The sequence below is a fragment of the Oncorhynchus tshawytscha genome, linkage group LG16, assembly GCF_018296145.1.
Source record: "Oncorhynchus tshawytscha isolate Ot180627B linkage group LG16, Otsh_v2.0, whole genome shotgun sequence".
NCBI classification, from domain to species: Eukaryota; Metazoa; Chordata; class Actinopteri; order Salmoniformes; family Salmonidae; genus Oncorhynchus; species Oncorhynchus tshawytscha.
In genome coordinates, this window is record NC_056444.1 from 46,773,194 (window position 1) to 46,799,792 (window position 26,599).

The following is a 26,599-nucleotide window of genomic DNA, read 5'->3' on the forward strand; positions in this document are numbered from 1 at the left end:
ATTGTAAAACGTGTGTCTTTATATTGTGGGTAGATAGTGTAAATGAAGGCCTCTCACGGCGGTGATCTCACTAGGAAGTTGTGAAAAGGTATGTAAATAGGCATGTATATTTGCAGTGTGACATGTTCTGACATATCGTAATCACGTCACCCAAGTCTAACACAAGGTGAAAATTATTGTCTGGATTCACTTGTACTTTGTGAACCAGGAGTAGCAGTAACTTGGTTTACTTTTAAGTAAATTTAATTGATTTCTTTTCATAAGTTGGATTTTATGTGTCCAAAAATGTGCCTGGTATTTAATTTGAATCTGTTCATCATATATGGATACTGTTATAGGTTATATAGACACGGAACATCAAACAGTTTGTGTAGTTTTAGTTAAAAAATACAATAATTTGCAGCTTACAAAACCAGCAGAAATATGATGCATCCAGGCATAATGTGTCTGAATAATACACAGGTACAAATACATGTCATAATATACTGTGATATTAAATTAGCATAGTGGTACAAAATTCTTCAAGAGGATAGAAGGGAACAGCAGCATAAGGGATTAAAAAAAAGAGATAAAATGATAATTTGGAGTGAGGCACTGATACTGTAACTTTTTGACTAACAACACAACCTGTCTTAGTGGGTTAAAGACACTCTAGACAAGGGGTCACCAACATCCGGCCCGTGAGTCAAAACCATCCCGCAAATGATTTAGTAAAAAAAATAGAATTAGGAAATGTATTCCCACAACAATCAAAAAAAGTAATCAAGGTATGAAATTATTGTTATTTTCAAATACAATCTCTTTTTGGGTCTAGTTGTAGTCAATTTGCAGTGTACAAATTGCAATAATTATGTTCCAGCCCGCCGACCATCAGCTCTGACAAAAATCGGCCTGCGGCTGAATCTAGTTGCCTACCCCTGCTCTAGGCTGTAAAAACTAGTGGTACCTCTAGCCCACTGACTTAAGATTTCAAGGTAAATCAACTAATGTCACTCATTTTACGTTTTCTCAACTCATCTTCACCTACTGAGTGGACATAACCAATTCTAAGGCAGCCAGGTCACTTGTTTTTTTAAAGTTCAAACATATTTCTTTTTACAGTGCAAAACGACCTTTGCTATTACCAGTAGGGTTCCAAAATCCCTGGAACTTTCTATAAATTCCCTGGTTTTCCAGAAATCCTGGTTTGAAATTGTATTTCCCGAATTCCGGATTTCTTGCGTATTCCCTCCTGATTCCGGGAATGCTCCATTCAGGATTCCGGGTACACCAGGGAATTTATAGAAAGTTCCAGGAATTTTGCAACCCTAATCATCAATGTGTTATGAAATTGGGCAACTGGTATGATTATTGAAGTTGACTGACTTATTGTCAAAATTCATACTGTCCATTGAGGGGTAGGGGGTCAGAGGGGAACTGGCTGTCCATTAGGGAGGTGGGTAGGAGCAAGGGGAGGCTGGGGGCCAGTCTGTTAGAGTGAGTTGGCTGTGATGAAGACGTAGAGCCTGGCCAGGAACGTAGTGAAGGTGCCCTGTCTCCACAGCTTCATCTCCACGTCAATCAGGAAGTCCCGGGGCTCATGGACCTGCCTGTGCAGGTACACTGCGCCTGTGTAGGCATTCAGCTTCCGCGTGCTAAAGTAGTTATCCTCATTGCCCTGGGTGATGCTGATGATGACATTGTCCCCGGAGTAGGCAGGGGAGGGGCCAATGCGGAAGATCTGGGCGGGGATGACTATGTTGGTCTGGAAGCTCAGGTGGTAGTAGGTGATCCTCAGGGGAGAGTTCTGACAGTCCAGGAAGTTGGGGCAGCTCAGTCGTTCACAGCGGCTAGAGGACCAGCCAATGAGAGTCAGAATCACACAATCACTATAATGAAAAGCAATATTAATAAATAAAACAATTGTTTTAAAAAACGAACGAGTATAGTAAAAACACGAGTCAGAGAGCCAGAGTCATGAAATCAAAACATAAAATAATAGTGGTCAGAATCTTATATGCAAAACATGTCTGTTTGTCCAGGTCCATTTCAAAATAAGACCAAAGAGAAATAGAAGAGAGATGAAGCCATAAACTCAATAATGTGATTCCAGACAGATCTTCTTAGTCCTGTCATGGCCTCTGTCCCAGGTGGGCTTTCTGTTTCACAGCTTAGATCAGATTACCCAGCCTGACACATTACCCTTAAGGGAAGCATCGTTCCCTCCCGCGCACACTGCGCCAGATTGGAGAAAGACCTCAAAAGAACTTTGAGCTTTGAGAAAATCAAGAGAACACAGTTGACCAGCCCCAGAGGGCAACACAAAAACACTGTTGAAAATGCCCATATTTTTTTTGTTTGAACTTTTCCAACGACACAGAAGCTTAAAATTCTTAAATTCAACTGCTGGGATAACGGATGACTTGAGATACAGTAACTTACGTGTCAGAGGATTTGCGGTAGTTCTGTGGACAGTCGAAGGACAGACAGCGGAAGCCTCCCTGGATGTTGTAGCAGGTCTCAGCCAAGGAGCAGTTGTGGGCCCCGGTGGTACACTCGTCTATGTCTGTAACCCAAACCCATAGTCAGCTCAGAGGTCATGTGTGTATGTATTAGGTGTATGGCATGTGTCCATCACTGTTTCCTCACCTCTGCAGGCGCGTCCATTGGGAGACATTGTGTAGCCGTAGTCAGGGCAGGCACACTGGTAGCTCCCTGGGACGTTCACACACTTAAAGGAACACAGGTGGCCAATGCTCTGGGCACACTCATCAATGTCATCACAGGTGTGTCCATCTTCTCTCAGGTAGTAGCCTTGTCTGCAGTAACACTGGTAGGAGCCATAGATGTTGGCACACTCCTGACTGCAGGGGTTGGTTAGACACTCATTCACATCTGTAAGACATTCAAGGATGGAATTAAACCGTCGCTGTAGCGTTTCAAAGTAACTCATGAAACAATGTCATGATGTCCATGGCGTCACAGAATGCAATATGTTTAAGGCTCTTATGTCTCTCCGCCAACAGCCACTACTGGCTTTAGACTATCAGTCCAATCTCGCAGTCCTCTAGAGGTGTGACGGTGGGGAACAAAAGCCTTCTCTGTCCTGCTGGGGGTGTATAACAGGACACACACACACACACTCTCTCACCTTCACAGTTCTTGCCATCGCTGGATAAGCTGAAGCCAGCGGTGCAGGAGCACTGATAGGATCCCGGGGTGTTCTCACAGGTCTGGGCACACAGGCGGCCGGGGTAGCGCCAACACTCATTCACATCTGACGAGAGTGGAGGGAGATTGTGTGTGAGAGAGAGAGAATGTGGGTGTGAGAGAGAAAGTGTGTTTACAAAACGCATGTATGTGTTTTTGTACACCTCCTTAGTGCGTGTATGTGTGTGTGAATAGGGGTGTGAAGTGGAGGGGCCAGCTGCCTGCTGATAGTCTAAACATCCCACGAGTCCATTATTATTAAAGTCACAACCCAGTGAATCAGCACACTGTTCTCTGCAGAGGCTGCCTGGCTGGCTGACTAGCTGCCTGGGAGACCAACTGCAGCAACTCTGACACAATACAGAGAAGACCAGGCGAGGAACAAAATAGGCTTGGGCGGTATACCACATATGTACCGTAAAAAAAGCTACAAGTTAACTATCTAATATTGTATCTCCAGCTTAGGGCTCCAGTTATGCATTTGGTTTGCTAACTTGCTAACTAAGTGGCTAGCTTGCAAGATCAAGCTTCTTGATTACAGCAGAGACAATCAACGCCCTCCCTGCTGCCTAAATACAGTTTTTGTGTTATTTTATACATTTGCAAAGAAATAGTGCCCCTTGTGTGCACTGCCGGTAATACCATATACCCCGGTATGATACAGGAATGGTATGAAGGTGAGGTGGGGGGGGCTCGGAGAGAGACTATGTTACTTCTCAATTTAAGAGAGAGAGACAGAACAGCATCTGAACATTTGAATCCATATTGCAGCAGCCTACCAAAATGATCCAGAACTATTCTGACAAAGGGTTCATTTCAATAAGCAAGTGAAAAGCATGAACTTCTTTGCTTGAGGTCAGTAGGCCACACAGTACCTACCCACACACATCTTCCTGAACATGTCGTACTGGTAGCCCGTCTGGCAGTCACAGCGGTAGGATCCGGGCAGGTTGTGGCAGATCTGTCCCTCCCCACAGCGATGCAGAGCGCTCTGACACTCGTCCACATCTGGACACAGGAAGTGAGGAAGAGAGGGACAAGGGGAAGAGAGGAGAGATCTTGTTGGTGGTAACCATGAAAATGAAAACCACAGATCTGTATACTACTCCACCTCTTACCTATGCACCTGCTTCCGTCAGGGCTTGCGTGGTAACCACGGTTACACATGATGATTTTCATCTGGCAGCTGTAGGATCCCACTGTGTTGATACAGTTAAAGCCATGACTGCAGGGCCGGCCTACTACACCACATTCATCTATGTCTGATAGATGGAGGGAGGATGAACACGGAGGGAAGAGAGCGGGTCGGTCACATAGGGGGAGGAGGGAACAGAGGTGTGTGGAGGGACAGTTTGAGAAGGGAGGATGGAAAAGGAAGAACAGGAAAACCAGAGGACAGGGCGAAAGAGGGGACAAAGAGAGTGAGAGAGAGTGGCAGCCATTTAGTTAAACTGTGTTACTCAGGCAGACACACCATACACTTCCATTCCTTGGGATCATTTTGGTGTGTGTGTGTGTGTGTAACTCTAATTTCTAATCTTCTAACTGTGTATTTTACAATGTTTTACAGTGGTTCAGAACTGCCTAGACATGCCCCAGTTCCTGTTCCTCGGGCTCATTCCTCAGCATCAGAATGTACTGACTGGAGGAGGAGGGTTGGCTTTCATCCGCCCGGCTGCAGTCTGCTGTGCTCCCCTCTAATCCCCTGCCTGTGTGGCATTTAACCCCTCTGTACCTGGTCTGGTCTGCTGGGTGTTGGTTTAAACCTCACTACCTGTGTGGCATTTAGCCCCTCTTTACCTGATCAGGATTGGGTAAACCATTACGTTCATTTTGACACACTACTATAGTTATGTTCATATTGTTTTGTGCATACTATTACACCTGTTAAGTGTCCCAGGTCTGCCCAGGCCTAGCCCACCCAGTCAGTGTGGACAGCCCCTCTTACCGATGCAATTCCCACGTGTGTCCTGTGTGAAGCCCATGGAGCAGTGCGGTTTGGCGTTACACCTGAACGAACCCTCACTGTTCACACACTCAAAGCCTGGCCCACAGTTATGAGTCCCCTGAACACACTCGTCAATATCTGTGGACAGAGACGGTGATTATAAACAGGATGTAGGTTATAAATAAAAGCCTAATACACAACACATTTTTTGGTTGGTGAACTAATGTCAGCTTGCGATCCATTTGTAATCCATCGAGTTGAAGAGAAGCAAAACTACTCATACGTTGCGAGCCTGTTAGTGTCATGTCTACTGTAACCACTGGGTGTCACTGTGGCTTTGAGATAGAGTGCCAGATAAATCATTTCACATAGATCTATCCAAACACCCTTCTTTGCCTCAACAATAAAATGGTTTGTTCTCCAACGTCAGAGAGGATCTTAGGAATGATCCCACTATCAATCATCCTCATTGCAGTAGTTCTACAGCAGGTAGAATGATCATTTATACATGATGAATTGTCTCCATTGAGTCAGCCCGTCAGACAATAGTGTGCATTATTAGTCTGGCTGTTCTCCAGTGTTCTCAGGGTGGATGATAACAGGGTTGACGATTTCATCTTAATCAGACATAAATCCCCTTGTGACAGGGGAAATGGAAGCTTGTGCGCAACAGGGAGTGGCAATTAAATGCAAGCTTCACAAAACAAATGGAATTGTTAAAACATTTCTAGCCTGTCTCTATCTATTGGGAACAGGGTTGACGTGTTATGCTCGACCTGCTCAGCTTTCCACCACAAAACACCAGAAAAAGGCCAAGAAGAGTAGGACTAACTCACTTGCTTTTACACTATGATTTGACTATTAAATGTTCCAATGTTTCTTTTGAAGTAAAAAATAAATAAATTCTGTTCACCTTAAAATGAGGGACAGATGTAAATGAATCACTAACCACATGAAATAAATAATATTTATTCGGAAATGACCGTCAAAGCAACAAAATAACTAGGGCTTTACCAGGATGGTGAATGATGTTGGGGTTATAAGTGGGTCAAAGGCTCCGTAGAGGTGACACAAGGGTTGACATGTCAAAATGCTGCATTTTGCCCCTTTAGCAAGTCAATTATCCATGTGGTCTACATTCAAGGCTACTTCATTTAATATTACATGCTTTTTCAAATGCAATATTTGTGCAATATTGGTGCACAATTTCTACTTAAAATATAAAAGGGACCACCCATTTCCACCCACCCAGCTCTGTGCTATAGCTCCTCCAGCTGTCTACACTGGGATTCCCCAGCTGTCTACACTGACATATCTGCTGCTGTACAGAGCCTCATCACTGTAGGGAAATCACATCTGTCATAAACAGGACTTAAAGAGACAACTTTTGTGTGTGTGTGTGTGTTTAACTATACTTGTGGGGAACAGAAGCCCCCACAAGAATACTAAACAAACTGGGGACTTTTTGTTGTTGCCACAAGCTCAAATGCTATTTCTAGGGGGTTTAGGTTTAAGGTCAGAATTGGTGTTAGAGTCAGAATTAGGTTTAGGGTTAGGAGCTAGAGTTAGGTTGAGCTAGGGTTAGGGTTAAGCTTAGGGATAGGGTAAGGGTTAGGGGTTAAGGAAAATAGGATTTTGAATGGGACTGAATTGTGTGTCCAACAAGGTTAGTTATACAAGACTATGTGTGTGTCTGTGTGTGTGCGAGTGCATGCAGGAAGCAACCAAGTGTGTGTCCTAGTCTGTGCGTGAAACCGCATGTACTGTATGCGTGCGGGATGCTCCATGATCCCTGTAGGGAAATTATACATTATGTACCACGCTAAAGCCCCAGTATGTCCCCTGGGTAGGGCAGGGCTTAACTAGCTTATTAACACCATCCCGGCCCTGAGACATGCCTGGTAAGGCTAGCTCAGGCCTGACAGAACCAGGCACACTGAGACAGAGAGAGACTAGGGATAAACGTGTGAGAGATTGGCAGGGTGTTCAGTCGCAGTCAAAGCAATACTGTAGGAAGGTAATTGGCTCACAACAAATCAAGGAGGGAACTGGCTCGATGAGCTTACAGAGACCAGGGAGTTCACTCTTCCCCCCCAAGCAGGGATTGCAATTATTGGCTAAGAAATTGGGGATGGCAATCAACTCCTGGAGTAAGCAACGAGGAGAGAATTTTGCTCTCTCTGTAAGATGCGGGAGGGGTTGTGGACTTCAGTCGATGAGAGGGAGATTGGTCGATGTGTAGGAAGTCATGGGCAGGGAATTCAAAGGGGAGTGGAAACACACCTCACTCCAACCAGCCGTCTGATGTGTCAGCCGTTATGAGCCCTGTTTAAATGCTCATTTGGTTCACCGCTGTGTGAGTTTCATTTACATTGAAGCCTCTACCAGAGCCCAGTGAGACTCATCCTTCAGTGATCACCAACAGGACTTTTCACAACCCGCTCATCTCACAGATCTATCTCAGAGCACACTGGCTGTGTCTAAGAGCCCGGCGTTAGCATACTCTGCCAAGTGTGGGTTATGGAAATAATGAAGAACACTCTGCAGTTTCCTCTGACATTGGAGCCGTGGGCACAACCAACATAAACACAAGTCAAATTAGATCTTTGTACAGAGACAGAGCAAAACCGAAACTACAGCATAATGCTATTATCTAGTTTGTAATCATATTCAGTATCAAAAACACTTGCTTGTGTGGTCAGTCGCGAAATTGTGATATAACTGCACTGTAGCTGACATGACGAATGGTTACAGATCTGATAGGCAGCTTCCAACCTTTGACTCGTAGTCACTCTCCCAAGGGTGGCAACTGATTGTAAAGCTAAACAATGTGCTTTCCTCACATTTTGAAAGGTCAAGTTAATGCACAGTTGTTGTGTTGCTACAAGTTACACCTATACATGTGCCTACTGGAGAGTGAATGCTTTGGGCGCTGCTGCAGATTGCAGCTACAGTACCTTCACAGACATCGTTGCTGATCTGGTAACCCAGAGGACAGGTGATCTGACGCCGACACACAAAACTCCCAGCCGTGTTCACACAATGCTCATTCATCTGACAGGTATGGGTGGACATCAAACACTCATTGATATCTGTGTGGAAAGAGAGTGCGGGGGGAAAGAGGAAGAGACAGAGAGAGGAGTGCAAATGGGAGAGGGTAACAGTGGAAAGACAGAATAGGGGCAGGAGAGAGTGTGTGTGAGAGAGAACAGAGAGAAAGTAAGCACATTAGAATAACCCCCATAGTCACCTCTAGTCATGTGTAATTCTCAGTGTAACACAGTGCCAGTCCCAGATAGATTAAGCAGCCTGCATGGCCCTGGCCTTGGCCTCCACAGAGAGGAGGGATTGGGGGCACGGCCACTGGGTATAAATCTCACACAATGAGAGATCTGTCAACACACTGCACCACCATTCACCACGTCACAACAGAACAGTCCACCGCCACCAAGCAGGAAGTCTAGGTCTGCAAGAAGAGATGGCTTCATCGTAAGAGCCATACAACCATACAGCCATACAACCACACCAGTGAGTGCTCCTCAGAGGTGTGTAAGGGGAGGACCATATTCCTCAGTGAATTTCATAAAACATAAAACTATAGTCAATAAATGTACATCACCAAATAATTGATAAAAACAAACTGTCTTTCAATGAAGGTCTACAGTAGTACCATGATGTATCTGGAGGACAGCTAGATCCTGTCCTCCTCTGCGTACATAGACTTCAATATAAAACCTAGGAAGCTCATGGTTCTTCCCTTCCATAGACTTCCACAGTAATTATGACAACTTCTGGAGGACGTCCTCCAACCTATCAAAGCTCTTGCAGCATGAACTGTTGTCCACCCAATCAAACGATCAGAAAATGAATTTAGTCCTGAAAGCATAAGCTACAGCTAGCTAGCACTGCAGTGCATAAAAAGTGGTGAGTAGTTGACTCAAAGAGAGAGTAAGACAATAGTTGAACAGTTTTGAACAAATACATCTCTTCCAAAATGAAGGAGAAGCGAGAGAGAGAGAGACTGTCATTGTTTTTCAGTTTCACTTAACTTGAAAATGCAGCTCGCTAGTTTAGCCTGCTCAAACAGAGGGATGCTATGTTAGCTACCTGACTATGACTATCCAACACAACACTGGAACTCTTCCAAGTCAAGGTAAGCTTTGGTTTTACTAATTTATTGCCACCGGGGTATGTGCTAAACTGCTTACTGACTGTACACTAACGTTAATGCATGATTTCTGCAGGTATACTAAGGCATTAGTTATATTAGCTATGTTGACTATGATGTTACTTTAGCTAATATGGTGACAACGATGTGGGCTGTGTGTAGCGATTATGATATGGTTTGGCTTGGAAAGTTTTTTTTGCCTGGTCACATACAGCTGATGTATTGTACATTGAAGTCTACAAGAGAAGGGAAAGGGTGAGAGGAGTAGAGTGCATAGATGCGAGAAGGAATATAACGTGGCTACTATGAAAGTGAACTGTGTTTACGCGTGATCAGGGGTGTATCCATTCCGCCGATACTGTTGAAAAACATTTCCGAAACGGGGATAAACAAATTTGTCCAATAGAAATCTCATTTGCAACTGTTGGACTAATGATTACACCCTAGATCAGCTAGATGCAGGCAAGAGTGTGCAAGGCGGTATTGAATGTGTCACTGTCTGTCACCTCAAATGCTTCTCTCGACCTGTGTGCATCAACATTGTAATCTTTCATTCATAGGCTAGGTTGTAGCAACCTCATGGTGGGGATAGGGAAAATTTGACCTATCGCTGTTACATTGAACTGGGTGAATGGAAAATGAATGACAGTCATCCAATATGCTGTAATAGAAATAAGGCCATGCTCGTGAAAAGAAAAATCGTCCTCCTTCATCTTAAATGTCACCGACCGCCACTGAACTATACAATCCCATATTGTGTGTTGATTTGATTTGGTCAGGGAGATCTCAACCGGTAGACGTGTGTGACGTGTAGTAGTGAAGGAACAGTGTGAGATCACATATATAGAAACTAATTTAATCCCATAGTGGAGCCTGCTTCTGAATATGAGGTTCTGTTTGTCTGCAGCTGAGCATCTCCTCTAGTGTCATGATGAGAAAAGGGGATTAGTGCTCTGTGTGTGTGCGTGCGAGTCCCTTACCTTCACAGGATTGCCCGTCAGCCATCAGAGAGAACCCTGGGAAACAGGAGCAGTGAGGCCTTCCGGCCACTGAGGAGCACTGTTGCATACAGTGGCTATTTCCTGCTCAGAGGGGCACAACATCACTCCAAAACACACTCTAATCAGGGTGACATAAGTCAGTGGGCAGGTCCCTGGCCTTGCATGTGTGTGTTAGATAACCTCTGTGTGATTTACTGTATCCCTGTTCACTCATTTCCTGTTTCCACTTTAACCCCTGACCTGTTTGTATTGTATTTCCTCCTGCGGCCGCTGGGACCGGACCCCACCCTGGAGTTATGGAGGCAAACACACACCCTGAGGAGACCCACACTAGATATCATATGCTGGACTACACAGGGATGGCTGGAGACGTCTCAATACACACAGGAGCTTCATGGCCTTTGATGCAATCGGAATGCTTTTATGTGACATTTAAACCACAGGAGGTTGGTGGCACCTTAATTGGGAAGGGCTCAAGGTAATAGCTGGAACGGAACTAATGGAATGGTATTACAATGGTATCGAGGAACAAACTGTCATGTGAAGGAATGTGACATGAATCACACTAGAAGGGTGTATAACTGAAAACCTGTGCCTTGGAGTCTCTTAAGGGACCGGATGGCTGTCTAATGATTTACATTTCTGTTTCCTACCTAATAGGCTGTTCCCTAATGGGACTACTTTTACACACTGATTCCAGACCTGCGTTTGGTTTCTCCTATCAAGACTAATAATAACTGATTTTAAGATATGAAAACACAGTAGACATTGGCCTACAGTGAGGTTGTACTCACCCTCACAGGGGTTGACAGGGGTTGTAGTGGTGGGGGGTGCAGTGGAGGTAGACCCAACCTCTGGCCTGTCATCCTCTCTCAGTCTGTTCTCTTCATCCACCGTCTCTGTGAAAACAGGAATAAACTCATCACGGAAAAGACTAATTAAACAGCATAACCAACAAACCGCCAAGTCATCCAATCTTTGTGGATAAGGAGAAATCTGTGAAATGCCTTCAATTTGTCCACAGATATGAGGCTAGACAGCCACGGAGCACAGATAAAAGTTCCCTCAGCGAGAGAGAGAGTTGGGGTACAATAGGAAAAGGCATGGCCTGCAGACAAACCTGTGTTTTTATTAGTGGGACTCAACCTGCAGACTCACTGTAATTTTCTGTAAAGTAGGTCTCACATCAGATTCCTGTTGAGACAGGCTTGTGCTGGTGAAAGCCTCATTAAAGGTCTAATACACTTACAGTAGGTTGGAAATACCTGGAAATACTTTCTTTACTCATCTAAATGTATGTAGCCTACTGTTGTAATAACTGTGACAAGAGGCTTTATTGAAACAGTATGAGACGTTAATGATATACAGGTACAACATCTATCTATTCCAGTAAAAAAAGCTTCATCTCCAAGATCAGTCTCTACAATCTAAACGTGTTCAGTTGATGGTGAGCATTAGCCTACTAGCTATTAGGTGAGCACCTCTACGAGATCAGGAAGTGATTCTGAATGTTCTATATCGATAACAATGACCATTCAATCAGACCGTAGACAGGAACTCTTTCCAGTTAGAGCAGGAAAATCATATACGGTCAAAGTGTAGATAAATATAGACAGATAGATAACTGCTAGTCTCTATCTGAAAACACAGAATGCCGTCAATCATACTGTTTGTTTTGGCACAATGTACTACCTGGCACAAAGGTACCACACTCCGGAATCAGTCCTCTTTCAGTGGTTTTATGGACTTACATTTACATAACTGTTCTATACTTTAGGGTTGCCAATCTGTTTCCACTTTATCCAACTTGCCATCCTCTTGCCAATTAAGGCAACTGTGTGCCATTATTCAATGGCGAAACAGCCAGACACCCAGGCTATTTGTGAAGTGATCTTGCACATACAGTATTGTGGAGTACTGCAAGGTGCATGGTCTGACATACTCTAATAACCTACGAGAAGTTTTCCTTTACCTGGTACACAGCTGGCCGCGTCCTGCTGCAGCACATAGCCAGGGTAGCAGGCACACCTGAAGGACCCGGAGGTGTTGATACACCTGTGGTGGCACAGTGTGCTCTGGTACACCTGACACTCATCTACATCCTCCATCTCTGGAGGGCCCTCCACCGTGTTCTCCCTCTCTTGCTCCTCCTCTTCCCTGATGGAGAAGGCCTCTTTAGGGAACGGGGTGTCTGACACTACAGGACAAGGAGAGAGGACTGTCACTAATAGCCTTACCTCTGTGTTGTACAGTATGATAGAGTCAAGTAGAGCAGATGAACCAAGGAAGTTGGATACAAGAGAATACAGAACAGGAACTCTATCCCTTATAAAAGAGTGTACAGTATAGTAATAACCTGCCCTCACTCAGGCAGGGTAGTGTGGTGCACAAAGTGGGAAGAGTTCACTACAAAGCCTCTCTTTAGTAAGGAGAGGTAAAGATTCTCTCGTTTATGCCTTTCTCTGGCAGTACACTGGTGTGCTACACTACCCCTTGACAGTGCAGTGGTGTGTGTGTAGTGTGTGCGTGCGTGTCTGCACGACTCTACCTCTTTTTGGCACTGCAGTGGGGTCCAGTGCGGGCCTTTCTTTGAGGTTGTCCCAGCCATCTCCCTCTCCTCCCTTTCCATCTTCCCCTGCCTCCCCCTTCTCTCCCTCACAGCAGGTGAGAAAGACGTGGCTGCAGGGGTAACCCAGGTACTGGTGAGCCTCACAGCGGTAGCTCTCGCTACGGAACCTCAGCCCCAGAGAGCAGCAGCTACAACACTCCTATAGGGTGGACAGATTCAACATCGACATGTACCATATCCATTGTGCCTTATTGGAAGAAGGCTGTACGGTCAAACAATATACTGTATGCTATGTTTAAGGGGTTTCATATAAAACTTTCAAAGTTCCCCTTTCACATCTATCCCCACCTCTCTCAATTATTTCAACCCTCTATCTTCCGTCTCAGCAGGATATCGTTCAAGCTACAAGGGGGAGAGTGAAACATAAAACTGAAATAGTGACCATTGAGATATAGTGTGGCTGTGCAGAAGTGTTATACGACTTGAGTTATGTAGAGCCCATGGTGGGGTGATGAAAGACAATATTTAACATTACACCAAGGCCTTGAGTATACAGTCGTGGCCAAAAGTTTTGAGAATGACACAAATATTAATTTTCACAAAGTCTGCTGCCTCAGTTTCTTTGATGGCAATTTGCATATACTCCAGAATGTTATGAAGAGTGATCAGATGAATTGCAATTAATTGCAAAGTCCTTCTTTGCCATGCAAATGAACTGAATCCCCCCCCCAAAAATCCACTGCATTTCAAAAGAACCAGCTGACATCATGTCAGTGATTCTCTCGATAACACAGGTGTGAATGTTGACGAGGACAAGGCTGGAGATCACTCTGTCATGCTGATTGAGTTCGAATAACAGACTGGAAGCATCAAAAGGAGGGTGGTGCTTGGAATCATTGTTCTTCCTCTGTCAACCATGGTTACCTGCAAGGAAACACGTGCCGTCATCATTGCTTTGCACAAAATAGGGCTTCACAGACAAGGATATTGCTGCCAGTAAGATCGCACCTAAATCAACCATTTATCGGCTCATGAAGAACTTCAAGGAGAGAGGTTCAAATGTTGTGAAGAAGGCTTCAAGACGCCCAAGAATGTCCAGCAAGCGCCAGGACCGTCTCCTAAAGTTGATTCGGCACCACCAGTACAGAGCTTGCTCAGGAATGGCAGCAGGTAGGTGTGAGTGCATCTGCATGCACACTGAGGCGAAGACTTTTGGAGGAAGGCCTGGTGTCAAGAAGGGCAGCAAAGAAGCCACTTCTCTCCAGGAATAACATCAGTGACAGACTCTTATTCTGCCAAAGGTCTGGACTGCTGAAGACTGGGGTAAAGTCATTTTCTCTGATTAATCCCCTTTCCGATTGTTTGCGGCATCCAGAAAAAAGCTTTTCCGCAGAAGACAAGGTGAGGCGCTACCATCAGTCCTGTGTCATGCCAACAGTAAAGCATCCTGAGACCATTCATGTGTGGGGTTGCTTCTCAGCCAAGGGAGTGGGCTCACTCACAATTTTAGCTAAGAACACAGCCATGAATAAAGAATGGTACCAACACATCCTCTGAGAGCAACTTCTCCCAACCATCCAGGAACAGTTTGGTGACAAACAATGCCTTTTCCAGCATTATGGAGCACCTTGACATAAGGCAAAAGTGATAACTAAGTGGCTTGGGGAACAAAACATCGATATTTTGGGTCCATGGCCAAGAAACTCCCCAGACCTTAATTCCATTGAGAACTTGTGGTCAATCCTCATGAGGCGGGTGGACAAACAAAAACCCACACATTCTGACAAACTCCAAGCATTGATTATGCAAGAATGGGCTGCCATCAGTCAGGATGTGGCCCAGAAGTTAATTGACAGCATGCCAGGGTGGATTGCAGAGGTCTTGAAAAAGAACGGTCAACACTGCAAATATTGACTCTTTGCATCAACTTCATGTAATTGTCAAGAAAAGCCCTTGACACTTATGAAATGCTTGTAATTATGCTTCAGTATTCCATAGTAACATCTGACAAAAATATATAAAGACACTGAAGCAGCACACTTTGTGGAAATTCATATTTGTGTCATTCTCAACCTTTGGCCACGACTGTATATATAATGGCCCCCCACTGTTCTGGGCGCTTTGGGTACTTCCTGGAACACAGGTATGATGGCAGATAAATGGTTCTGTAAATATGGGCTAATACACTTCAAGTCCACACTACATAACAATGCCTGGACTCTCACTGATGGCCATAACAGACCTTGAGCTACATAGCTACATTTTCCCAGAAATATTCAATATTGTTGCTGTTTTCAAAATACCAGCAAGTCCAAGTTATTGATCTAGAGAGGATGCTGAAAACTGCATGAGACATCTCCTGCAGTACTGCAACCGCATTTCATGACTGTGAACCATAAAGTTGTGGGAACCTTGACCACAAACATGGTCCTCCCTCTGTTATTTGTCTTAATTGAATAAGAGGTCATTGAATCACAGAGCGATTCCAAACGGTCCTCCTGATTGGTGTGGTCTTCAATGGCAAAAACTAGGGCCAGTCGAAATCTGCAGGGAGGTTTCCTTTAAACTACTTTTACAGTTGTCTCTGTATTGTACATTTTAATCGATGAAACTGTGACTATTAATGTCTTGTAGAGATAGTTGGTTTGATTTAAATTCATTCCAGGTAGGCTATGTTTGACCTTAAATCATTCTGGGGACTGACCCTGCAAATTCGGTCAGCTCTCAACAGTTCAGGAAACAGGGTCAGATAAGAATATATGGACATTTAACAAATGATTTCATCCAAATCCAAGCACATATATTGAGTGTTAAAACAGAAGTAGGAGTTGGTTGTGGCAAGAACAACAGAACTTTACTCACTATATGTAATGTGGCCTATGTGGGAATCAAACCCACAACTCTGGTGTAGCACCAACCAACCAACAGTACCATGGGAAGCAGCTTTACCTTGTAGGAGTCAGCTCCACACTGGTCATTGTTGTCCACCTCACACACAGTTCCTTTTCTGGCTGCATTCATACCAGAGAAACAGTGACTCTCCTTCAGAGAGCCCAGACAGCACTGTCTCTGAGCCGTCCTGGCAGAGAAAGAAAGAAACACAGGAGGGATGTTAGAATGTGAGGCAGTGTTTTGACTGTACCTATGCCTAACTGGTCTTAGTACTAGTCTAGTCTACTACTAGTCTATCTTTGCCTAGCTCTAGCCAAAACCAGCATCGTCTGGAATTGTTATAGAACCAAATTGGAAGTCTATTAAGGCAAACATTAACAGTATTATGCTGTGCAATATAATATAATTTTCAAAAGATTATGACAGGGCCTGTAAAATGTTTGGTTTTGTTATTGTCACTTGTAATCCAATTGTAGATAGAAAGTCATATCATTCCCTTCATATACAAAACATCAATGACAACTTTCTTTAAATCATGCTATACAATAATGACATGGGCCCAGAAAGTCTGAAATAACATACTGTAAGAATACATTTCTAAGATGATCAAGTTTTAAGTAGGCTAAAAAAGTACACAAATTAGAATGAACTAAACTAATGCATAGTGGCCTTGCCATCCACGGCTGAAGCAGAAGCAGACAGGCCATCCCTCATTGGCATGGTGAAAGCAGTAAAGCTGACATTTCTAAGACATTCTGTAGCTAAGTAGGACCCTGAGCATGACCAGGAAAAACTCCGGTTTTGAGTTGAGGAATTAAGGATTTACTACACAAAAATCGGGCATCCTAGTACTTGTGTCCAGTGTGTCTCCATGGGCTTACCGACAGATGGAGTGTCTGTCCTCTCTGGGGAGCTCCATGTTTCTGCAGTGGCCGTTGGCTGAGGCCCACTTCTCCCCAGTCTCACAACAGATCTCCACCAACTCCTTGGAAGAAACTACAGAAACAGACAGACAGACATGGTTGTAGTCAGTGTTTCAGAGGGAACACATGAAATGAAAAAAAAAAGTCATAGAAGATAATGAAGAGATCACCATTGGACAGCGCAATCTCAGACTGTATCATTCACGCTATAGATTTCACTCAGTCCTTCATGGAAGGCAGCTTTTAATGTGTACGATTGTAGTCTATGCAATATCAAAATAGAATGAATCCTAGCAAGTTTATTGAGAGTGAGTCTGCATCCCAGCTTGACTTTTACTGTTCCACAATGTATTTTAAGAGTTGTTGACCTTGTCTGAATGTGTTTTTGGTGAATAGACTGAATACACATTCAACAGAATGAGGAACAAATTGTTATTCTTTTCCACCTCTGTGTGTTTCCCTGGCACGGAGCACTGTGAAACCTTAGACTATAAAGTACATTTCAGAGGCAATACATCCTACATTTTAGCTTGAAGGCTAATCAGTGCTCAGGCAACACGTTATCACCCCCATACATCACTAGGAACAGACAGAGGAAAAAACATAGCATCTCATTTAGAGTTAAAATATGCTTGGCCTCCTCAGTGGTCATGACTATGATGACTCCAGATCATCGATTCCAACTTTCATTGGTGCCTCCTGTGCTGTATTGTAGTTCATTTGGACAGACTGAACCTAACCCTCCAGGATAAAGATATGTTTCCTAGTGTAGCCATGCCTGCTGAAAAGGTAGGCCCGTAGCCTACAATACTGTATCTCTCTGGTTGGTATAATTAGGTGAATCTATGATGTGCCTCTTTCAGGACATTTCTCCCACACAAACTCATTGTTTGCTACAAATTGTGTTTCTAACCAAGGTGTCCCACTGGGCACACTGTCATTTCAACGTGGGTAATCTTTGGTTGAGACGTTGATCAATGCGATTTCAACCTTTATTCACCCACTCCAAAAAGACAGCCTGAAGTTTGTTGAATTCCCAATGTGGCATCACTATGCTTTCAATCATCTGAAAGCATAACCAAATTTCAATGGAGTAACAATGTCTGATTGTTGGCTTAGTTGTCATCTAAATGTGTTTTCAGTGCACATTAAACCATTTAAAAGCACAACAAAGAGCGAATGGGAATACAATGTTAGATATTTTGAATTTATATAAGAACTGGTTCTGCCCCTGAACAAAGCAGTTACCCCACTGTTCCTAGGCCGTCATTGTAAATAAGAATTTGTTCTTAACCGACTTGCCTCGTTAAATAAAGGTTCAATAAAAAGACAAAAAAAACGTAATGTGCTTCATCCAATATCATAACCAAGTGACCTCGATTGCAGTCGAGATTACATTACAAGTACATAGTGCAAGTGATCAATGTTGTTTGAGCTTCTGCACAGATATTTATATTGTGCAGAACCCACAGACCGGCGACCTTTGCATGCTATCTTGAACATACACACTTTCCATCATTACATAATACTACTTTTACAGTTACAGTAAGCTCAAAATGTGGCCGTGGATCTGTTACTAATTTTAATGTTGAATAAAAACTGTTACATTAGTTTGTAAGATAGCCTTACCTTTAGGCTATTACCTGTATTACAAAAGTCCTATTGAATTGACAATGCAACCAGATATTCAAACTTAAAAGGAGATGTAATCCAATGCTTGGATCGTTTCTTCATCCTATTCTTTAACTTTTGTTTTAGTTGGAGCCGTGAATCCAACATATCATTTGTTAACTTGTCGACAAGTTCATAGGTTATTTTATTTACTGAATTGCAAAAGGGATATTGAATTGTGTTTAGTTGTCAACGCAACCAAATATCAACATTTGAAGGAGACGTATCTTCTGCTTGGATTGTTCCATCAGTGCCACTGATTTATTCTGACTTTAATTCCAGTTTGTCTACAAATGAATAACTGATATGTTGGATTCACATCTCCATCTCAACCAAAAATCTAAGTTAAAGAGTAGACCTAAATCAACTCGAACTTTATTTAAAGTTAATTTAATGTTCGATTTATTCCTATTCTTTAACTTGCATTTTTGGTTGAGAGAGAGATCTCAATTTTATACTTTGTATTTCTTTACCCTACCACCCCTGTCCTAATTGAAGTAAACTAATGGACAACATCACTTAGGCTTCTACTTCCATCTTATACATACTATATACATTTTATGGACACAGTATATTCTACAATATTTATCTTTTGTCTTTTTTAGTCCCATCCTGCATCTATCCTCATCTATTCTATTTGCCATATATTTTTTAACTGTGCTGTGATATTTCACAGAAGTTCTGATCCTTTCTATTCTCATAGTTTCTACATATTGTATATTACAGATACACATTTTTGCTAAGAGTATTATTGATCGATTGACTATGACTTTTTAAAATCACCCAGCAGTGCTATTTGCAGAGTTAGCTCCAGGTAAATGTTGCAATTCTTCAGACATTCCTGAACCTGTGACCAAAAACAAAGTACCTAATGGACAGTACCAAAACAAATTATCTAATGATTCTGTCTTTTCGCAGCAAAATCTTCAGAGCTGGGATATTCCACATATATTTAACGTTATTTTAGTTGAAAGAATTTTGCATCGTATTTTAATGAAAAGTTTATAAACCATGTGCCATGGAATCGGTACATCGAAAAAATATCTTCCTAAATATTTTGCAATACTTTTTTATTTATCACAATTTTCTTTAACCAATTTTGGTCTTTAATGCAGGGCCGACAGACAAGTTCCTTACTTTCACTTTTGAGTAGAGCAGACATTTTCATATATTTTTGTTAGTTGCATGTGTGACATAACTCCATCAGTCCTATGTATGATATGATTTTGTAGGATTTTTAATGAATTTATTTGCAAATTATGGTGGAAAATAAGTATTTGGTCAATAGCAAAAGTTTCTCAATACTTTGTTATATACTCTTTGTTGGCAATGACAGAGGTAAAATGTTTTCTGTAAGTCTTCACAAGGTTTTCACACACTGTTGCTGGTATTTTGGCCCATTCCTCCATGCAGATCTCCTCTAGAGCAGTGATGTTTTGGGGCTGTTGCTGGGCAACACGGACTTTCAACTCCCTCCAAAGATTTTCTATGGGGTTGAGATCTGGAGACTGGCTAGGCCACTCCAGGACCTTGAAATGCTTCTTATGAAGCCACTCCTTCATTGCCCGGGCGGTGTGTTTGGGATCATTGTCATGCTGAAAGACACATCCACATTTCATCTTCAATGCACTTGCTGATGGAAGGAGGTTTTCACTCAAAATCTCACGATACATGGCCCCATTCATTCTTTCCTTTACATGGATCAGTCGTCCTGGTCCCTTTGCAGAAAAACAGCATCAAAGCATGATGTTTCCACCCCCATGGAGCCCCAGATCGAGGGAGATTATCAGTGGTCTTGTATGTCTTCCATTTCCTAATAATTGCTCCCACAGTTGATTTTTTTAAACCAAGCTGCTTACCTATTGCAGATTCAGTCTTCCCAGCCTGGTGCAGGTCTACAATTTTGTTTCTGGTGTCCTTTGACAGCACTTTGGTCTTGGCCATAGTGGAGTTTGGAGTGTGACTGTTTGAGGGTGTGGACAGGTGTCTTTTATACTGATAACAAGTTCAAACAGGTGCCATTAATACAGGTAACGAGTGGAAGACAGAGGAGCCTCTTAAAGAAGAAGTTACAGGTCTGTGAGAGCCAGAAATCTTGCTTGTTTGTAAGTGACCAAATACTTATTTTCCACCATAATTTGCAAATAAATTCATTTAAAATCCTACAATGTGATTTTCTGGATTTTTTTTCTAATTTTGTCTGTCATAGTTGAAGTGTACCTATGATGAAAATTACAGGCCTCTCATCTTTTTAAGTGGGAGAACTTGCACAATTGGTGGCTGACTAAATACTTTTTTGCCCCACTGTAAATTAATTATGCCTACTCGAATTTGCCTACTTCCAACACCATGAGCTGTAATTTCTGATTCTGCAGTGCCTGCTGTACCTGACCTGTTTCAGCAACTCAAGCGTATATTACTTGAATCTGGCTTATTGTGAGGTCAATGACTCCGATAAATACATTATGGGCAAGAAACATATAATGTATGTATATATATATTTTTTTGGGCCCCCATTTTATACATACATTTTACCCCTAATTTCGTGATATCCAATTGGTAGTTGCAATCTTGTCCCGTCGCTGCAACTCCCATACTGACTCATGAGAGGCGAAGGTCGAGAGCCATGTGTCCCCCGAAACACGACCCCGCCAAGCCGCACTGCTTCGTGACACACTGCTCGCTTAACCTGGAAGCCAGTCACACCAATGTGTCGGAGGAAACACCATACAGCTGGCGACCGAAGTCAGCGTGCATGCGCCCGGCCATCACAAGGAGTCACTAGAGCGCGATGGGGCAAGGACAAGGACACCCCAACCGGCCAAACCCAACCCCATGTGCTTCGCCTCATGGGTTTCCCAGTTGCGGCCGGCTGAAACACAGTCCTGGATAGAACCCAGATCTGTATTGTAACGGTCGTCGCAATCAAAACTGAAAACTAAACAAAATAACAACGAGGAATAACGAGAACAAAACAGTTCTGTCTGGTACAGATACGAAACAGAAAACAACTACCCACAAATCGTAGTGGAAACACAGTATGGTTCTCAATCAGAGACAACGATTGACCTCTGACTGGGAACCATACCAGGCCAAAAGCAGAGATACAAAACATAGAACAAAATCATAGAATGCCCACCCCAACTCAAGCCCTGACCAAACTAAAATAGAGACATGAAAAAGGAACTAAGGTCAGGATGTGACAGTACCACTCGGGAGGAAACAGATTGTTTTTAATCAAATAAACTATAGTAGTAGTAAGCTATCAAAGTTAACCGCCGGTCATCCTTCTTCGTGCTCTCCTTGTCAAACTGAACAGAACATAGGCTAGTCGGCGCGCAATCTTTTTTTGACTACGCCTAATCCCCCCCAAAAAATCTTGACTAGGCCTAATAAAAATAAAACAAATCTGAAGAAGCCGTTGACTCTCCCGAACTGCCACCGCAGGTCTACACAGCACAGCCATTGGTTAGGCAGCACACAAAACTTTTTGATCAGCAAGAGAAGAGCAGGCTGGAATGAGGGTTGGGATATCCATTGCAGTGTGTAATGCAGCCCAGTTATATTTACACCATCCCAGCAGCTGTGTGCTTCTCTGAGCATGTCATAGTCTATAGCCTATATAGCCTATGGATAATTTGATTGAGACCACACTAAATAGCCTATAGACACACTAGATATTGTGCGCCTAGTGATGAATCACAGGTGAGGGGCAGCATCTGGCACACATGGATATATAGCCTAATAAGCAACTAATTCTGAAACACTTGAGAAATATTGAAATGTAATCAATTACAAATTGCATTACCCCCCTGGACTAGATTAAAACACAGAAATAAAAAAATAGGATATCCTCCCATTCACTGAAATTGAAAAAGCATGGCCCTCCCCCATTTTCCTCCAGGTAACCATTCTGTCAATTTCTATCCATCCCTGAGCTTTATTATTTATTTTGTTCCACTGCCAACCTTTTCTAATCTACTCACCTCCTCTGTGAATTGTCTTTGTGAGGTGCACGCACTGGTCAAATTCACCTTTTAGCCACAGGTTGCACCTCTCCTTCTTTGGTTTATCCTGTTTCATGTATGTTTTTTAATGTTTCTCATAAACTTTCATATTTATGTTTTTATTGTTTCAGCATTAAGTATTGTCCTTCAGTATGTGTAGTGTGCAATATTATTGTCTGTGTATGTATTATGACTGCTGCCTATTGGTATTATACAGTTGAAGTCGGAAGTTTACATACACCTTGGCCAAATACATTTAAACTCAGTTTTTCACAATTCTTGACATTTAATCCTAGTAAAAATTCCCTGTCTTAGGTCAGTTAGGATCATTACTTTTATTTTAAGAATGTGAAATGTCAGAATAATAGTAGAGCGAATGATTAGCTTTTATTTCTTTCATCACATTCCCAGTGGGTCAGAAGTTTACATACACTCAATTAGTATTTGGTAGCATTGCCTTTAAATTGTTTAATTTGGGTCAAAAGTTTGGGTAGCCTTCCACAAGCTTACCACAATAAGTTTGGTGAATTGTGGCCCATTCCTCCTGACAGAGCTGGTGTAACTGAGTCAGGTTTGTAGGCCTCCTTGCTCGCACACGCTTTTTCAGTTCTGCCCACAAATTTTCTATGGGATTGAGGTCAGGGCTTTGTGATGGCCACTCCAATACCTTGACTTTGTTGTCCTGAAGCTATTTTGCCACAACTTTGGAAGTATGCTTGGGGTCACTGTCCATTTGGAAGACACATTTGCGACCAAGCTTTAACTTCCTGACTGATATCTTGAGATGTTGCATCAAGATATCCACATAATTTTCCTGCCTTATGATGCAATCTATTTTGTGAAGTGCACCAGTCTACAAAAAGTACAATATTTGTCCCAATGTACAGTTGCAAACCGTAGTCTGGCTTTTTTATGGCGGTTTTGGAGCGGTGGCTTCTTGCTTGCTGAGCGGGCTTTCAGGTTATTTCGATATAGGACGTGTTTTACTGTGGATATAGATACTTTTGTACCTGTTTCCTCCAGCATCTTCACAAGGTCCTTTGCTGTTGATCTGGGATGGATTTGCACTTTTCACACCAAAATACGTTAATCTCTAGGAGACAGAATGCGTCTCCTTCCTGAGTGGTATGATGGCTGCGTGGTCCCATGGTGTTTAAACTTGCGTACTATTGTTTGTACAGATGTACAGTGGTACCTTCAGGCATTTGGAAATTGCTCCCAAGGATGAACCAGACTTGTGGAGGTCTACAATTTTTTTTCTGAGGTCTTGGCTGATTTCTTTTGATTTTCCCATGATGTCAAACAAAGAGGCACTGAGTATGAAGGTAGGCCTTCAAATACATCCACAGGTACACCTCCAATTGACTCAAATGATGTCTATTAGCCTATCAGAAGCTTCTAAAGCCATGACATCATTTTCTGGAATTTTCCAAGCTGTTTAAAGGCACAGTCAATTTAGTGTATGTGAACTTCTGACCCACTGGAATTGTGATACAGTGAATTATAAGTGAAATAATCTGTCTGTAAACAATTGTTGGAAAAATTACTTGTGTCATGCACAAAGAGCATGTCCCACCGACTTGCCAAAACTATAGTTTGTTAACAAGAAATTTGTGGAGTGGTTGAAAAACGAGTTTTAATGACTCTAACCTAAGTGTATGTAAACTTCAACTGCACCTGTTCTAGGTGTTATTTTATAACAGATTAGGGCAGCTGCGTGTTCTGTTGCTGCTCCAGACCAACTAGGCTCCTCTACTGCCAACTGCAGCCATCTTGGACCATGTCTTTCTGTTGAAATATTTTATATTATTATGGGACCAGGGATGGATATTAATGGATTACATTTAACTGGGATTACGTAATCAGGTTACAGAAATGAAGTAACTGTAATCTGACTGGATTACTTTTAAAAATGGTTTTACATTCTTAAAAACAACTGATTATATTTTGGATTAGGCTTACTTCCTCTAATATCAAAATGTGGGCTGCAAGTGTTTGCCTTAAACGCACAAATATTTACTATTTTTGAACATCTTTGAAAGCTTTGCTGAGCCACACAGCTTGGAAGTCACCTTTCAGTGGGAATGAAAGTTTCCCCTTCTGTTGCAATCTGTTTGAAATCTCCAAAAAGGTCAAATTTGTTGTCTCGTTGATTTCCACAAAAAAACTTGTTTTTAACCAAAAACGTCAGACCCCCACTTACTGAGAACTGAATCATACCACATTTCATCAGGATCGTTGTGTCAAAATAACATTTTCCATTAGTCAACACAGCTCCACCCTGTTCACTTCCTAAGAAGTAAGGGTAAGACACTCAAATCACCATTTCCTCTTTTACTGGCCACAATCCTGTTGGTGGCTGAGTGTTAGGCCCATATTTTCACAATCAAAAAAGGACTGTTGGGAACGCTTTCTTTGGAACTTGACAGTGAAGCTGACCTTTTAGCAGTGTTGCCATTTCCTCAAGAAGATGCAGCAGGAATTTGAGACAGTACTTGCCCAAGGATGCAGGGGGTTGGGTGGGCAGAATTAGAGAGCAAGAGGAGGAAGAGGATGAGGAAGGACAGTTGTCTCAGATGAGATCAGGGCCACATTGGTTGACCATGTGCTCAACCATGGTTTGGCATGGTGATGGAGGACGCCTTGCTGGTTAACGGCTGCTCACACGGTGATATTCCCTCCACGCTGTCCAGGGACATTCACGGTGGCCAATAATGGCACGGTGGCCAATAATGTTCCGTCCCCGTCCCCAGTAACAAAAACATTTGACATTTATTTCCAAAATGCAGTATTTTTTAACACTTGTGTTTTGTATGTAACACTTTCCATACCCAACAGGAGAAAACCAGGAAAAACATTCAGTAAGGTAAAGGGTTTTCTGTACAAAAATAAAAATAAAAGGGGCTCATTCTTTCAAAACTCTAAACACAAAAATACATAAACACATGCAAAATGTAAGAAAAAAGACATTAGGCTGCATCCTGCCTCCTATTTCGGTCTGGCCACAGCATAACTCATCTACATCACAAGCGATGTTCTCCCTGGCTAAACAGCGGGGAAGAATCTTCTGGAGTGACGGATCCAGCCGCCAAAAGCCCCCACATCAACTGCACCACATGCATCCTCCATTGTCCGGAGAAGAGGCATGCGTGGTCGGTCATAGAGGTCGGTCATACACCTTCCATCGCATGCAGAAAAAAAGTCTTCAATTGTGGGTGGTTGATAAACCAGATGTGGACCATTGCAGCCTGGTGGAAACTCACATTGTCCCCAGATGACAACATACCTGGGCTGCTCTGGTCCACCCCTCTGCTCGGTTGGAATAAGGATGCCATGTTGTGTGTCCAGGAATGTGAAGAGAAGGGCGGTGTTGTAGGGACCAAGGTTGGCATGGTGATGGAGGACGCCTTACTGGTTAACGGCTGCTCACACGGTGATATTCCCTCCACGCTGTCCAGGGACATTCACGGTGGCCAATAATGTTCCGTCCCCTTCCCCTTCTTTTGGCTCGGTTGAAGCCAGCCTCATAAATGTAAATATAAACGTGCTGAATTGCAGCGGCATCCAGCTCCAAGACTCTCTGAAACAGACAGCAAGACAATATGTGACATAAACCTAGAGCAGTCAATATGATGAGGCACTTTACACTGGATTACAGTACTGTACATACAGTGCTGATATGATAGTAAATTCACAGTGTAGTACTTACTTGCACATATTCATAGCGCTGTTCTTTAACCCACTATGAGCTTCGCTCAAATGGCACCCTGTAGACCTGTTTCATCCGGATTCGGTTGCGCTGTAATACACGGTCCAATGTAGACAAGCCCACCTGATGAATGTTATTGAATATTGTGTTGTCTGCATTTATGTGGCTCTGGATTTCTCATAGTCTAATGGTGTTGTTTGCCACCACCATGTTCACAATAGTGGTCTCCTGTTCTGGTGTGAAACAACCAGTGTCTTCCACCATGGCCCGGCATGCATGCACACGCATTTGTGTGTGTTTATTTATGTATATTTGAGTAGGTATACATTACTGTAGCAATATTTTACAACCGGCTACAGTGTAACACTGAAAAGGCAAAAGGCATAAACCTACTGATGGGATATTCATAGAGTGTTTTGTGTTGAGCACATCCGTGTGTTGTTGGTTAGTAGACAGATCTATTCATATATTGTCATTTTGATGCAAAGAAATTACATTTTGGAAAGAGATAAAACAGTTTTG

The 26,599-nt window shown here is 42.8% G+C and overlaps 1 protein-coding gene across 4 annotated transcripts in view; it reads right to left on the reverse strand.

Moving 5' to 3' along the window:
- Window positions 1-362: 362 nt before the first annotated feature.
- LOC112215758 (fibulin-2) overlaps window positions 363-26,599 on the reverse strand; it is a 49,727-nt gene continuing 23,490 nt past the window's right edge. For 2 of the 4 annotated variants that reach the window (XM_024375124.2, XM_024375126.2), the window contains exons 3-16: window positions 16,649-16,763; window positions 15,825-15,954; window positions 12,855-13,074; window positions 12,279-12,503; window positions 11,101-11,205; window positions 10,286-10,387; window positions 8,095-8,229; window positions 5,138-5,275; window positions 4,308-4,451; window positions 4,069-4,197; window positions 3,131-3,256; window positions 2,629-2,874; window positions 2,422-2,545; window positions 363-1,829 (exon numbers count right to left, since the gene is read on the reverse strand). In XM_024375124.2, coding sequence (XP_024230892.1) covers window positions 1,472-1,829; window positions 2,422-2,545; window positions 2,629-2,874; window positions 3,131-3,256; window positions 4,069-4,197; window positions 4,308-4,451; window positions 5,138-5,275; window positions 8,095-8,229; window positions 10,286-10,387; window positions 11,101-11,205; window positions 12,279-12,503; window positions 12,855-13,074; window positions 15,825-15,954; window positions 16,649-16,763 — 2,297 coding nt within the window. In that variant the 3' untranslated portion in view covers window positions 363-1,471. Of the gene's footprint in view, window positions 1,830-2,421; window positions 2,546-2,628; window positions 2,875-3,130; window positions 3,257-4,068; window positions 4,198-4,307; window positions 4,452-5,137; window positions 5,276-8,094; window positions 8,230-10,285; window positions 10,388-11,100; window positions 11,206-12,278; window positions 12,504-12,854; window positions 13,075-15,824; window positions 15,955-16,648; window positions 16,764-25,654; window positions 25,949-26,077; window positions 26,168-26,599 lie in introns of all 4 variants that reach the window. The other 2 variants (XM_024375129.2, XM_024375127.2) reach the window with 2 other exon arrangements.